This window comes from Ceratotherium simum, chromosome 1, assembly GCF_057802395.1.
Source record: "Ceratotherium simum simum isolate JZ-2026a chromosome 1, ASM5780239v1, whole genome shotgun sequence".
Classification (NCBI taxonomy): domain Eukaryota; kingdom Metazoa; phylum Chordata; class Mammalia; order Perissodactyla; family Rhinocerotidae; genus Ceratotherium; species Ceratotherium simum.
The window spans coordinates 110,553,530-110,569,484 of record NC_141900.1 but is presented as its reverse complement, the minus strand read 5'-3'; the positions used below and the strand labels follow the sequence as shown (position 1 = coordinate 110,569,484).

Sequence of the window (15,955 nt, the reverse complement as noted above, 5' to 3'; positions counted from 1 at the left end):
GAATTGGACATTGGTGAGGAAAGACAGAGATGGTTTATAATAGCCCTTGTGGGAAATGGATAAAGAAGTTTAAAAAGATCTAGGGCACAAATTTATGTTGGTACCAATTTACGTTTGAGTCATTGTCTCCTGATATGCTCAACAGCAAGTCTGTAGGAATGTGCAGAGCTCCCCCATCAGTGTGCCACAAAAAGGTAACATGTACGCTGCAAGATACTGATGGCTTAAAGTTTAAAATTTTTTAAATCTTTTTTTTTGGAAGTTTTGTCCAATGTCAGTATTTAATATTGTCTCTAATGCTTTTTTTCCTCATCATAATTACATCATATGAAGAAATTGTAATGAGTTTTTCTCCGGGCCCCATACAGATGTTCTCAGGTCCCCTCCAGTTTGTTTCTGCAGGCCATTCACACATTGTTCTCTGTGTCTGGCATAATTGGAAAGCACTGATTTAGAGAACTGTCGCTGTCCGATTGATCCAAGGTCAAGAGAGTGAGAGTGATTTCTGAACGCTGTCTTGCAGTGGTGTCCTGTGGTTCCCAAATCCTGCGTTCTCCAGGAAGTCCTTCTAGTTGTTGGAACCTTGGATTCCCTTTGTTTGATTTCTGTGTGAACCACAATTTTTCTGGGCAGTTTTAACTTTCTGCAAGTCTTTTTCCCATTTGCATTGATTTTAAGACTAATCCACGTGCAGACCAAACAGTATTCAACATTTGAAGATTTTTAGTTAGTATCTCTCCAGCCTGTGAACTCTGAATGCAAGTCAGTTCTGCATATGTAAACTGCAGTGTACAACATACTTACAGGCAAAGGTATGTTTTGATTGCTTAAAGGTTTCCTGAAAACAGAGTTTGTCTTGTGATATAACTAATAAAGTACAGGCATTTCACGTTTTCTTAGGACTTATGGTTCTCATGTCCTAGTCTTGCCTCATCTATGCTTAGTTTTTGAGATGTAAGTGTTAATTTTAGACAAGGAAACAAAACTCCTGTTTAGATCTTTTCAATTTGTAGACTTATATAGAACTCATTGCGTGGTGTAGGAAGGTTGGTGTTTTTGGATTGACAACGAGTGGGTGACAGTCACTCAGGTTTACTGGGTGGCTGGTGAGGTAGAGCCCCGAGAGCCTGAAGGGCCTTGCACCCTGCTGACAGGCAAGGTTGAGCTGGTTGGAACCTGACCCCAGACTCCCAGGGAACATTCAAGAACTGCTGTACCAAATGAATTGGATTCCTCCTTCATTCCACCAAAGACGGTGACAGAATTCTTCCACTGGAACCAATCATTGCTCCAAATAAAAATTTTGGTGTTGGGTTGTTTTTGTTTTTGAGATAGTACCTAAAGGACTATGCAGAAATGAGCGAAGCTCAAATCCTTCTTGGAATGAGGAAGAATATGAATAAATGAACTTGATTAGCCAGTTTACTATTTAAAATTTAATGACATTTGGTTTCTTTCTTCTTCTTCTTTTTTTTTTTTTTTTGGTGAGGAAGATTGGCCCTGCACTAACGTCTGTTGCCAGTGCTCCTCTTTTTGCTGTGGAAGATTGGCCCTGGGCTAACATCTATGCCCATCTTCCTGTACTTTACATGTGGGATGCTGCCACAGCATGGCTTGATTAAGTAGTGCGTAGGTCCACCCCCGGGATCTGAACCTGCAAACCCCGGGCTGCTGAAGCAGAGCATGCGAACTTAACCACTACGCCACTGGGCCAGCCCCTACATTTGGTTTCTGATGGAATCATTTTATCTGTTTATCTTTGAATTTTACTTAAAGATATGAAATCAGTATTAATAAAGGAGTGAGTTGACAGCATTAATTAAACTGCATGTTTCAATGCTGCGGAGTTTTAAAAGGACTCCGCACACTGCCTGTGAAGTGCCTGCTGTACTTTTGTGTAGTTCAGGTGCTCAGTCCTGTGTGGGCATTGAACAGTGGAGTCCCACGCAAGTGTTAACTGTTAACATTGTCCTCAAGAGGAGTGCTGTTTGAAGAAAGACAGTCCTTCTATTTAACTTGTATTTTAAACGTTATCCCATATAGTTTTTATAATGTTCAGAAATGGGAAAAAATATGATTTAATTAGAAAATTTTAGCTGTGTATGAATTTGTTCCATCCTTTATACTTCAGCAATATGTAACAGGGACTTCAGAGCCCTCTGGGTCTGGGTCTGGGTCTCCGCCCTCTAGTCCAATTATTTCCCCTGTGACTTGTGACAAATTAGTTATCCTCCGTGAGTCTGTTTTGTTATGTGTTAGATGAAGCCATTAATTGTTCAAACGGTTGTTGTGAGGATTAAACAAGGTACTGTATATAGAGTTCCTGACATACAGTTAATGTTCTGTTTTTGTATATTTGGTTTAATTTTTTCTAAACAAAACAACTTTGGTAATATCAACATCATAGGACCCAAAATATGTCTCTTCTTTTTAAAGATAAGATTAAAAAGCGATTTCTTGGGTAGTGTCAACTGCTAAATATAATCAAACTTGAGTAATCATGCAATGATTATTTCTAGTGTGTAGAGATAATATAAGTAATAAATATGAAAACTTCTTTTATATTTGGACTTATAAAGGAGATTTGTGTGGTTTTTTGGTTTTTTTCTTAGTTGAAAAATGATTTCAAACCAAATGATATGTGTTCATGCATTCCTATATGATTTAGGAACGTGTTTTCTATTTTCCCTGCATATCGCAGTCTTTCTCCGCAATGTTTTTGCTACTTTGAATTCTGTTTTGTGGAACATAAGCAAATGTTTATGAATATGTATTAGTGAGAAGCAAATTTTTAACTTAGTGAACAGAATTAAAATTGGGTAACATATTTACTTTCTTCAATTTTGATATATTCTTCTTTTGGGCACTTGGAAATAATCACTTGTAAATTAAGAAACCTCAGAACCGTTGAATGCCTTGGGATTCTACTGCTAGGAGAGGGCTTGGCTTTCCAACCTCCCCTTGTATAAATGTCAGCAGTGTGAGCCACTTCCCTCTATTGAAAGCTTGTTAGTGCAGGTGGGTTTCTCTGCCCTCTCTTCTCTGGTAGTTCCAGGATAAATGGTGGTATTGCAAAATACGTCCTCAAATACTAACCTTACATCATTTCTCTACTGAAAACTCCAGTGTTGACCTGTTGCCTGTAGAATAAAATCAACACTCCTTTGTGTGGCACAGAAAGCATTTCAGGCTGGTCCTGACCTGATTTTTCAGTTTCATCATTTGCCGTTCCTCCCATCTCCTAATCCACCTGGAGTAAATTGCATATGCCATTATTTTTGCTTAGAATATCCTCTTTTAGATTCTTCCAGGCAGCATCAGAATGCCACCACCCCCACCGCTGCCCCCATTGTCCTTCCCTCCCAGGCTAGCGGTCATACCTCTCCATGCCGGTCCATTCCACCAGTCATGAGCTTCCTAAGGACAGGAGCGTGTATAATTCTGCATCATATCCCTTACTCTGGACAGAGAGCCAGACCCAAGTAACTGCTCAAAAAATGGTTTCTTCAGCCTGTTCTTTAAAAAGAGCAATCTACCCATGTGCATTAGATTAAGGAATAGCACAGTGAGATAAATGCAGTAACAGAATCAAAATTCACACCAAACTGTATTTCTGTTCTGGTATGTGATGGTGAGCTTTATTATTACATAAGTTTAAATTCTCTAGGTGATTGGCAAGAGAGAAACAACAGCTTTATGGCATTACCCTGGCTTTAAGTATGATAAGATGGATAGGAATTTACTAGCACACTGGCAGCCTAATTTGAGAAATATCAGTGAACTTAGAAAAATAAAATAATTTAGAGAAGGCAGATGTTTTCATTTTGAAACATTTTTTACAGGAGTCATTTTGTCATATTTAAACAGTAAAGCGTTTGGCTCAACATAATTACACTTTGCCTTTAAAACTTGGTGTCATAGGAAAATTTTTTTTCTAATCAAATTTGGAGTAGATTACTTACGTTGTAAGACGTCTTATTTCTTTTTTTTTTAAATAGAATTTTAATTAATATTCCAAGACAGAATCAAGAGAATATTGAATATACACATATACACATATATAGGTTGCTATAGAAAAGATTAATCGGAGAATAAGAAAAGGACCCTGGAGATTAAAATACAAAAATAAAAAGCTGAACATCTTTTTTTTTTTTTTTTTTCATAGGGTTAGGGTTAGGAGCAGGGGTAGGTTTAGGGTTAGGATTATGCTTTTTTTTTAAATTTTTTGTTTATTGCACTAACATTGGTTTCTAACATTGTATAAGTTTCAGGTGTACATCATTATACTTCTATTTCTGCATAGATTACATCATGTTCACCACCCAAATACTAACTACAACCCATCACCACACACTTGTGCCGAATTATCCCTTTCACCCTCCTCCCTCCCCCCTTCCCCTCTGGTAACCACCAATCCAGTCTCTGTCTCTATGTGTTTGTTTGTTGTTGTTATTATCTACTACTTAATGAGGGAAATCATACGGTATTTGACCTTGTCCCTCTGACTTATTTCTCTTTGCATAATACCCTCAATGTCCATCCATGTTGTCACAAATGGCTGGATTTCATCGTTTCTTATGGCCGAGTAGTATTCCATTGTGTATATATACCACATCTTCTTTATCCACTCGTCCCTTGGTGGGCACTTAGGTTGCTTCCAAGTCTTGGCTATTATGAATAACGCTGCAATGAACACAGGGGTGCATGTATCTTTACGCATTGGTGTTTTCAAGTTCTTTGGATAAATACCCAGCAGTGGAATAGCTGGATCATATGGTAGTTCTATCCTTAATTTTTTGAGGAATCTCCATACTGTTTTCCATAGTGGCTGCACCAGTTTGCACTCCCACCAGCAGTGTGTGAGAGTTCCCTTCTCTCCACATCCTCTCCAACACATGTTGTTTCCTGTCTTGTTAATTATAGCCATTCTGACTGGCGTGAGGTGATATCTCATTGTAGTTTTGATTTGCATTTCCCTGATAGTTAATGATTTTGAACATCTTTTCATGTGTCTCTTGGCCATCTGTATATCTTCTTTGGAGAAATGTCTGTTCAGGTCTTTTTCCCATTTTTTAATTGGGTTGTTAGTTTTTTTGTTGTTGAGATGCATGAGTTCTTTATATATTTTGGAGATTAACCCCTTATCAGATGTATGGTTTGCAAATATCTTCTCCCAATTGTTAGGTTGTCTTTTCGTTTTGTTGATGGTTTCCTTTGCTGTGCAGAAGCTTTTTAGTTTGATGTAGTCCCATTTGTTTATTTTTTCTATTGTTTCTCTTGCCCGGTCAGACATGGTGCTTGAAAATATGTTGCTAAGACTGATGTTGAAGAGCGTGCTGCCTATGTTTTCTTCTAGAAGTTTCATAGTTTGAGGTCTTACATTCAAGTCTTTAATCCATTTGGAGTTAATTTTTGTGTATGGTGTAAGGTAAGGGTCTACTTTCATTTTTTTGCTTGTGGCTATCCAGTTTTCCCAACACCATTTGTTGAAGAGACTTTCTTTTCTCCCTTGTATGTTCTTGGCTCCTTTGTCGAAGATTAGCTGTCCATAGATGTGTGGGTTTATTTCTGGGCTTTTGATTCTATTCCATTGATCTGTGTGTCTGTTTTTGTGCCAGTACCATGCTGTTTTGGTTACTGTAGCTTTGTAGTATATTTTGAAGTCAGGGAGTGTGATACCTCCAGCTTTGTTCTTTTTTCTCGGGATTCCTTTAGCTATTCGGGGTCTTTTGTTGTTCCATATGAATTTTAGGATTCTTTGTTCTATTTCTGTGAAAACTGTTCTTGGAACTTTGATAGGGATTGCATTAAATCTATAGATGGCTTTAGGAAGTATGGACATCTTAACTATGTTAATTCTTCCAATCCAAGAGCACGGAATATCTTTCCATTTCTTTTTGTATTCACTTTCTTTCAGCAATGTTTTATAGTTTTCGGTGTACAGATCTTTCACCTCTTTGGTTAAGTTTATTCCTAGGTATTTTATTCTTTTTGTTGCAATTGTAAATGAGATTGTATTCTTAATTTCTCTTTCTGCTACTTCGTTGTATAGAAATGCAACTGAGTTTTGTATGTTGATTTTGTATCCTGCAACTTTACCGTATTCATTTATTACTTCTAAAAGTTTTTTGGTGGATTCTTTAGGGTTTTCTATATATAAAATCATGTCATCTGCAAACAGTGAGAGTTTCCCTTCTTCCTTTCCAATTTGGATCCCTTTTATTTCTTTTTCTTGCCTGATTGCTCTGGCTAGGACAAGAAGTCTTATTTCTAAGTATCATTCTTTCTAATGTAATTAAAGTATGATTTAATTTATGAAATTCTATTTTCACATAATTTTAGAGTTTATTAAAAAATAGAAAATTCTTAATTTTGTTAGAAAAATTCTTAATTTTAATCTTAAATTACAATGGTAATTAGAAAAGTAGTTTATACTTCTTATAATAAATTTGAATATGTAGAAATATATAGAGGAAAATGTTATAAGCCTCATTCTCCTCCTTGTTACACTAGTTCAATATATATTCTTTTTTTTTTAATAATTTTATTTATTTATTTTTTTTCCCCCAAAGCCCCAGTAGATAGTTGTATGTCATAGCTGCACATCCTTGTAGTTGCTGTATATGGGACGCGGCCTCAGCATGGCCGGAGAAGCAGTGCGTCTGTGCTCGCCCGGGATCCGAAGCCGGACTGCCAGCAGCGGAGCGTGCTCACTTAACCACTAAGCCACGGGGCCGGGCCTCAATATATATTCTTGCAAACATTTTTCTGTGCGCTTATAAACACGTAAAAGATATATGAAAATACATGTTTGTATAACACACACATATGCATACAATATTTTTAAGAATATGTGGCCTCTATTAATAAATTTTTATTGATTGGGAAATCTGGCAACATCTTATATTACCAAACATAGTAATTTCTGAAAACTTGAATAGAAAATAGAAGTTCATTTGATGGTATTTGCAAATATGAATTTGGTACTAGATACTGACTGGAAAATATAGGGACTAATACTTACTGGCCCAATTAGTGAATTACGTAACTTGTTCTGTGTCAATAGGAATTCTCTGATGCTGGGAAGATAGAAAAGGGACCATTTAAATAGCCTGATGATTTTGAATTGGACTTGGAAGCAGGAGGTACGGGTTTGGCCTTGACTCTGGTTGTATAACTCTAGGCAAACCGCTTTAATTTATTTAAGTTTTGATGTCCTCGTAAGCAAAAGGGGATATGCCTGCTCTACCTATGCATGTGGTCATAGTGATGACTGAGTGAGATAATAGATTGCTTGTTCCTTGAAAGGAAAAGAGCATTCTACAGATGTATGGTGGTGTCATTAAGTGGAAGTTAATGTGAGTGTAGGATTGACTTGATTCCATTGCCTAATTTATCTTATATACTTGTGTCATCTACCCTGTCCTCTCCTTCCCCAAGGTATGTTTTTTAAAGTTTTTGTTAATTTTTTATTTAAAAAAAATTCTAAGCATATAGACACACACACACACACACACACACACACACACACACACACACAGTCTCCCCTCCCCTCCTTCTGAGATAAATGGTAGCTGATTGTACATGCTTTTCTCCATCTTGTATTTTCGCTTACAAATAGATGCTGAAAATTATTCCATAGTATTCCATATTCCATCCTGAAAATATATCCATAGCAATTATTCAAATAATTCTGGAAATTATTATTATGGAAGTCTTCCTCATTCCTTTTTTAGCTGCATAGTACATCATCGTGTGGATACACAATAGTTTATTTAACCAGGCTGCTGTTGATGGCTGTTTGGGTTGTTTCTGGTCTTTGCTATTACAGGTAGTGCTGTAATATATATCATCTCATATTTTTGCTAGTCTGTTTTTATGATAGACTCTTAGAAAATGAGATTGCTTGGTCACAGGGTGAACGTATACAGAATTTTGTCATTACTTCTTAATTATCACAGCCCTTTCATGTGAAGGAGTGTGAATGTTAGGTAAAACCAGTCTTTAAATGGATCTCTTCTTAGTCTTGGGAGAGATACTGGGTCTGGTAACAGTGGTTTATTGTGAATTGCTATGGTGTTTGCTGAACTTTGCTCTCAGCTGTTTCAGGACTTGTAGTATATTTAACCTCTAGAGTCTAGATAAATAGATCACTATTAAACACAGAATGTTCTACTTGTGGCTGTTACTCAGTACCTCATACAATTTAAGGCATATACCCTGAGTTTCAAGCTTTACTCTTTGATTGGAGCGTGCCTACAGAGAGCTTGGTGGGCTCTGTGGACTGACTATCTCCACAGCGCTTTTCACATCCCTCAGTAACAAAGTGGCCATGAGCATGGGCACACAAATCTGGTTTTTCATCCCCATTCTGTCACTTAGTAGCTGTCCTGTAAATTTAGGATATTAATAGTTCCTATTTGTAGATTTGTTGTATGAATTAACTCAGATAATTAATGTGAATAGCTTAGCACAGAACTTGCCATATATGTGGCAGTACATCCTCAGTAAATGGTAGTTGCTTTTATTTTAAACGAGTGTAGTTGGGTTTGAAGACTCATATTGCCCTCACTAATCTTCCAGAAACCCAGTTTGGGGGAGATTTATTATCTATCCTTCGGCCCTCTGAGGACCAGGTCTTCAGCGTCTGTAATCCCTCACCTTCTCCTCTGAACCTCTTACATGAAAGGCTTTGAAGAGACCTCAGCCTTATCAACCACCTTATGCCATGATGTTAACCTTTTGGTTTTGTGGATCCTGTGAAAATCTGATGATTTGGTGTCCAAGCAGATTTGCATACACAGAGTTTTGTGCATGTGGACTCTCAGACATGATCCCAGGCTTTGAGCCCTCCTTAGGTTTGAAGTGGATAGAAAATCTGGATTAGCCAAAACTTTCTCTATATGAGGCACAATACTTAGGATACCTGGTTATGGGCTTTCAGAATTTAGCAAGAATTCAGTTCTTCAGAGAAACCAAGGAATCTTAAAAAAAAAAAAAAAAAAAAACCCTGCTATAAACACATATTCCCCCTCTTTAGTAGAGGGAAATCCTTCTGCACATAAACCGTGGAGAAACAGAATTTCTCTGAGGTATGTAGGCTTAATAGATGACTCCCCACCAGTTAGCAAAAGGGAACCGACCACTTACCCCCTGCTCACTGGAAAAAGATGCCTCCAGTCTGGCCCAGGCCCTGAAGCTGTCCTGTCCCTTGGTTACTGTGGGATATGGGGTGTCCATCTGCAGAAGTGCCAGTGCCAGCCCCGGGGCCACCGTGTTCTCAGTAGTGCCCTCTGATGTCTGCACAGACTCAGTAGCAACAGGTTCAAGTCATTGTTTTCACAGACAGTGTTTCGGTTTACTGGGGATGAGGTATAAATGAACATATCCTGTCACTTCCTAATATTTAGGGGAAAGGAAAGGATCTGAAAACAGGTAAAAGAAAGGCTTACATGGCAGTTTAAACTCATCTTGCTATAACTTTATCAAAGGACACTTGGCACTTGTGGTATTTCTTTATGAAGCAGAGTCGCATTTTATTATCTAGAACTGATGTCATGGACCGCCTTTGTGGGCCCCTCTCATTGACATCCTGATGTCATGCATTCTCGCTGTAATCGGTAACTTGAGGTGATCCTGAGGATTATCTTGATGCAGATAATTATTTCTATTCAGTGTGGAATGATACAGCATTTTAAACTAATTCCAATGCTGTATTGGGATATTATACTTAAAATAACATTTTACATTAAAGTAGAGCCCAAAGAATTTACCGTAATTTCAGTAATGTTCTAAATGAACAATTTAAAAATAGTCACAAATATAGACTTCTATAAAAAAGCAAAGTACATACAAAGATTCAGGAGTAATGCTGTTAGACTGAGTGGTGAGCGTTCTGTCAGTTCTGAGCAGCATCTCTTTAGAACATCTCTCAAATGAGAGTTAATTCTTTTCTACAAGTGTGTAGTGCATTGGACAAGGGGGAGTTATTGGGCACACAGAGCAGTTGAGCATTTGCAGACTGATGGTGTGACAAATGCAGGTTTATAGAGAGAACCCAACCCAAGAGTGAAGGCACTGCGGCATTGAGGAGTGCTTGTGGATGGTGTCGTATCTGGGGTGTTGTCTAGAACTGAGTTGAGCTAATGGTAAGGAAGAAGTGGCAGAGAGGGGACGTAGGAACAAGGTAATCCGTGAATAGAGAAGAATACATTTCTGTGTAAAGGAGCCATGATTGTTTTGGTTGAGTTCAACAGGAACGTAATTGAAAAAGGAGATTTGTGAGTTGTGAACCCGAGAAAATATTTGAGGTAGGTCTTTGAAGCTCAGGCTGAGGAAGTAGAGCCAGTTGATAAACCTGTAGGAGTTTATGGTCCTGAGTGAGGTAACTGAAATGAGGCTCCTGTGTTCTAGAGTGATGGTGCTGTGAGCTAGATTTAGTGTAGTTGGGAACCAGGTGCAGGCATCACCGGAGAGGGCAAGCATGTGCATATGTTGAGACAGAAGCCTGCAGAGACAGTTATTGGCTCTGTGCTTTACTCTGAAATTATAAAAGGAGGAACACATCTACAGTGAAGGAGTTCTGGCTGTCCCCAAATATGAGATGCTCCGCATCTGCCTTTGGTCCTTTCTGTTGCTGCCAGTGGCTGGTTGGATTCAGAGGGATTGGGGCAGAAGGGGAGAAAACCTCACAGTAAATTGCTACATGGGACCACAGCGTAACACCTCCTTTAAGGCTTACATAGCTTGGAGTGGCAACCACCTGTCACATTCCTGATCTGACTTGTAGCGTATTGTACTTATTTACCAGTATAATGTAAAGAAATGGCAGAATACAACCTGCAGATGAATTGCACTGCAGTTAATTTTGCAACCTGGTCTGGCTAGTCTAGCAAGTGTCCAACTTTCTCACCCCAACCTCCAAATGTCCTGTTCTTGGGGAAACAGTCCTTTTAGTACTCCAGTTCCATTCGGGTCAAAATAGGTCTCTTGCCAGCGATATATCCTCCCAATTTAAGCAAGCATTGTCAGCATTTCTGTTCCTGACTCTTTGCCTTCTTGAGCATTGTCTTTCCCAACTCTTAAGCCTTTGTCTTAGTTCTGGAAGGTTGCCATCCCTTTGGTTTTGTCCCAGAGTAGATTCAAGTTAACTTAATTTAGAAGAACTTATTTCAGTTCACTCTAGCCCACCCTCATGAATCAAGCGAATTCAAGGCTTCATGTTCTGTGGTGTAAGGGCGTGGGCCTGCTCAAGCATGTGGACACAGGGAACAGATGCAGCCTGCTGTGGCCTCTCCCATTAGTGGTGTGGCCATGACGGCCATGGGGAAGGTGACCTCTCTCCGACCAGAAACTGGCTGCTGGGCCCCATCCGTGATTTGTTCTTAGGGGCCCAGTGTGAGAGGTGGAGTTGGTTCTGTGAGAACCACCTTTTTAGGGACCACCGCCGCCGTGATACTATTCCCTGACCAGCTCCTCTCAGCCAGAGCTTGGGCGGAAGCTTGTCTTTTATTGGCTGCAGTACGTGTGTTACTTAGGAAAGTAAGTGTGGCAGTTCCAGAAGTCAGAACATTTCTCTGACCACATCACCAGTACAAAATTGCCTGTGACCCATTGTACATCTAAACCAAAAGTGTTCTTTTCAGAGCAGTAGTATGGCCTGTATGCTCTTCTTTCTTTAGGGGTAAGGGAGTACATAACATTTTTCAGAGAATTCTCTACCCAAAACAGCTTTAGCCTTCCTCTACAAGGGGTTTTATTTTAACAGCAAAGAAAATACCTTTTCACCTCTTTTCTAGATAAGTGTTTGTCCACAAACACTTATTTTCTCCAGTATACAGGCCCTACTCATGGAGAACTATAGTTGTAATACTCATTTGAGAGAGGGTGGGAGACGGTCTGGAGAGGAGCCAGATGTGGAAAAGCGTTGCTGGCTGGTTTGGAGCAAAAGAGAAAAGCAGAAAGAAAGGTAGATTTTTGAAGGCTTTGAGTCTAAATCTCTAGGATACATGATGACGGTGCTGATGATGGAATGGAAAAGCAGTTGTTTTAAGAAGGAGATAAATTTGGAGCACTCTCTATGCTGTTCCAGACATCAGGGAATGTTGCTTTGGACAGTGGGGATGTAGAGAAGGGCCTGTGGCCTTTGGTAACCTTAGACTTTTCTGCCCCAAAGTGTTCTTAGAATGTAAAGAGGGCTGGCCCCGTGGCTTAGCGGTTAAGTGCGCGCGCTCCGCTACTGGCAGCCCGGGTTTGGATCCCGGACGTGCACTGACGCACCGCTTCTCCGGCCGTGCTGAGGCCACGTCCCACATACAGCAACTAGAAGGATGTGCAACTATGACATACAACTATCTACTGGGGCTGTGGGGAAAAAAAAGGAGGAGAATTGGCAATAGATGTTAGCTCAGAGCTGGTCTTCATCACAAAAAAAAAAAAAAGAATGTAAAGAGCCAGTGCCACCCCTTTCAGCTTCCCTCCTCAAAGGCCATTTTCCAAAGCCTCAGAGTAGGGTGTTTCAGAGAAGCGTTATATGAACAATAGACACGTGGTAAGAATACTAAATGGCATTTTTTTGGGTTAGTGCCGTCAGGTTGATTCCGACTCCTAGCGACCCTGTGCGCAGCAGAGCAGAACCCTGCCAGGCTTTTTGCACCATCTTCTCCCCTTCTGGCACTATATCAGACAATGCTCCGCTGCTAATAATAGGGTTTTCATGGCCAGTTTTTTCAGAAGTGAGTGGCCAGGTCTTTCTTCCTAGTCTGTCTTAGTCTGGAAGCTCTGCTGAAACCTGTCCACCATGGGTCACCCTGCTGGTATTTGAAGTACTGGGGGCATAGCTTTCAGCATCACAGCAACATGCAGCTGCCACAGTGTGACATCCTACAGAAGGGTCATGTGGTTCCCTGACCGGGGCACAAATCCAGGCCGTGGCAGGGAGAGCACCAGATCTTAACCACTAGACCACCAGGGCTGGCTACTAAATGGCCTCCGTGACACTTTATGTAGTCGTCAGGAGTCAATAGTCATGTGTGTGTGTTTTTCTCTTAGGTTCATTTTCCGGACACTGAAAGAGCAGAATGGCTAAATAAGGTAAGAGTAGAGTATACTAAACACCAGATATCAGTGGGATAGAGGATGAGATGCCGTCTTTCTGTATTTGGGAATTTGGATGTTGACAATATGGGAACTCGTTTGTACTTAGTGGGTTTGGCTTCTGCTCCCGAAAGATCTCAGTCATAATGTTGTGTTACTTTCTTTTTCTAAACAGTGAAAACTGTGTTGTTTGACATGAGAAAGTTAATGATGTAATCACAGTTGTATCTTTGACCTTGTGTCTTCTCTCTTGATCAGCCTAGTGCTCAAATCTGTTTTATAATAATAAGTGAAAATTTTGGAAAGATTATGAAGAGGGAATTAACTCCCAAGAAACCTAGTGATAGGTAATAATCATTTGTTTTCTTAAAAAATGGTTATGTTGGGGGCCGGCCCAGTGGTGTAGTGGTTAAGTTCACGCACTCCACTTTGGCGGCCCGGGGTTTGCAGGTTCGGATCCCAGGTGTGGACCTATGGACTGCTTATCAAGTGATGCTGTGGGGCAGGCGTCCCACATATAAAGTAGAGGAAGATTGGCACAGATGTTAGCCCAGGGCCAATCTTCCTCAGGAAAAAGAGGATTGGCAACAGATGTTAGCTCAGGGGTAATCTTCCTTACCCAAACAAACAAACAAAAAGGTTATGTTTTTAGATAGCATACTTTGAAGTAGATCTCTTTTATCTCTATATTTTATATATCCTTAGAGCTATATAGTAAAAACTAATGTAGATAATGTTAACCTTACAGCACTGGAAGTTAGTCCATCATTAAAGAAAATTCGTTAATGTTTATTAAGATCTATACAGTTGTAGAAGGTTTTCCATAATGAGTTGAAACACAGGATTTTCTGGTTTTTGGCAATCATTAAATATGCTTATATGCTTAAACAGACTTTTACCAGAATAACTAATTCCTACAAGATATTAGTTAATCAACAGTCTATTGTTGTAATACATTTTTGAAATTTAGATTGTGCGGATTTTGCATAACAAAAAGGACCCACCCTTTAATGTTCAAAATTTCTGGTAAACTATAGGGGCATAATTTTTCATGATGACTTAAGTACATTATGTATTATAACATTTTGTTTAACATGAGTTCTTTTTCCTTTCCAGACTGTAAAACATATGTGGCCTTTTATTTGCCAATTTATAGAGAAGTTGTTTCGAGAAACCATAGAACCAGCTGTGCGAGGAGCAAATGCCCACCTTAGCACCTTTAGTTTCACGAAAGTTGACATGGGTCAGCAGGTCAGTTCTTAAGTATCTCTCCTTGAGCACACGGTAGGATTGCTGTGAAAACCCTTAAACTACTTCAAATTATTTTCTAGAGAACATTGTTTCCAGGGAGGGTCTGGTGGAGGGTCTCTGCAGCTCCCCCAGGTTCTGCCTCCCGCGTGGGCTGCCGTCTGCCCCTCTGTCGGTCGGGGAGTCCTCGCCTTGTGCTCAGTCATCTGCTGTGCTCTTCCAGCTACTTCAGGTCCATTGGCTCGTTTCTCTTAGTGCCGGCTGTCTTTCTCCCCCACATTCTTCTGTCAGCATTACCTTTGTACAGTTTTCCACAATCTGTCCTGTTGGAAATGTAGTCTGATATGTGAATTCACACTAAAGTTTCACTAATTGAAAGCGAGCTTAAGGTGTTTACCCCTCCAGATGTTTAAAAACAACTGAGAGCTCCAGTGCCAGGCTTGTAGGCGTCACAGTAATTACATAGGTGAAGGGAAAGATAGATTTTGTTATTGGAATCCTATTATATACAAAGAAAAACTGCTAATTCGTAATATTACTTCTAGTGAAAGCCTCAAGACTACATCTAAACTAGTTGATCATGGCAAGTTTCCTTGTTTATTTTTTTAAGTCAGTGTTTACAATAATTAGCAACAGTTCAAGGTAACATTTTCTTTTATTGAGGTATAATTGACATATAACATTATATAGTTTCTAAGATAACATTATTTTATATGCCTAATAAAAATTCAGAATGCAATAGTACTTTTAAACACACACATGCACATAGTTTACACCCGTTTAGTGCACGTACAGCAGAGCCAGGCAGCATGTCACCATACACCATGTTCAGATGTCTTTGTTTCAGCCCATCGGGGTTTTAATAAATGTGGCTGGGGAGTGTCTGACCTGGTTGCTGTGTTGTGTTTGTCACTCCTCGTCAGTGTCAGTGCCCCCAGACTCGTTCCCCTCCCACACTCCCCAGGCTGTGGGTCACCTTCCCACATCAAAGGTGACCTTCTGCATGCAGAGAATGCTCCATCTCGTCTGCGGGTACTCAAAACCCGCATCTCCAGTTCAGGCACATGCATTGTACTTGGCTGTGTTGTGCAGGCTGTTTTTCCTCCTGGCCGTGAGGTCTTCTGGTAAATATTTCGGGTTTTGATGGCCACACAAAGTCGTTGAGGCATATTCTTCTCCTGCCCCTCCCATCCCTTCTTTTATAACCCTTTAAAAATGTAAAAACATTCTTAGCCAAAGGCCAGATTTAGCCTGCAGGCCTATAATGTAAGGTATGCTCATGTTTGTGGAGATTGAGAATTCTAGCCCCAGCTGGATTTGTTTTAGGAAGAATTATATTCGCGTTGTATTACATGCACCTGAAGTTTGATGCTAACTAAATAAGAGCACCATCAGAGAACAGCGTAGTAAGAGTAGCGGTGATTCGGTAAAGGTAGCGTGGCGTCGTTATCGACTGCACTGACACCTTACACATGCAGGCAGACTCAGACTGTCTGATAAAGGAACAGCCCAGCAGGGTGTGCAGAGCCCTGAGCAGGGCGCCTTGTCCACTCTGTGTGCTGGCTGAGTCCCTTGGGTGGCTGGATTCTGTTGCCTTCAGGTGTTTGTCCTT

The 15,955-nt window shown here is 40.0% G+C and overlaps 1 protein-coding gene across 6 annotated transcripts in view; it reads left to right on the top strand.

Annotated features, from left to right (window-relative positions):
- ESYT2 (extended synaptotagmin 2) overlaps window positions 1-15,955 on the top strand; it is a 97,253-nt gene that overhangs the window by 19,875 nt on the left and 61,423 nt on the right. For all 6 annotated transcript variants that reach the window (XR_015552744.1, XM_087433836.1, XM_014787591.2 and 3 more), the window contains exons 2-3: window positions 13,051-13,092; window positions 14,212-14,346. Coding sequence is in view for 5 of the 6 variants with exons in the window: in XM_087433836.1 (XP_087289962.1) it covers window positions 13,051-13,092; window positions 14,212-14,346 (177 nt within the window). In the remaining variant the exon portion in view is untranslated. The remainder of the gene's footprint in view (window positions 1-13,050; window positions 13,093-14,211; window positions 14,347-15,955) is intronic.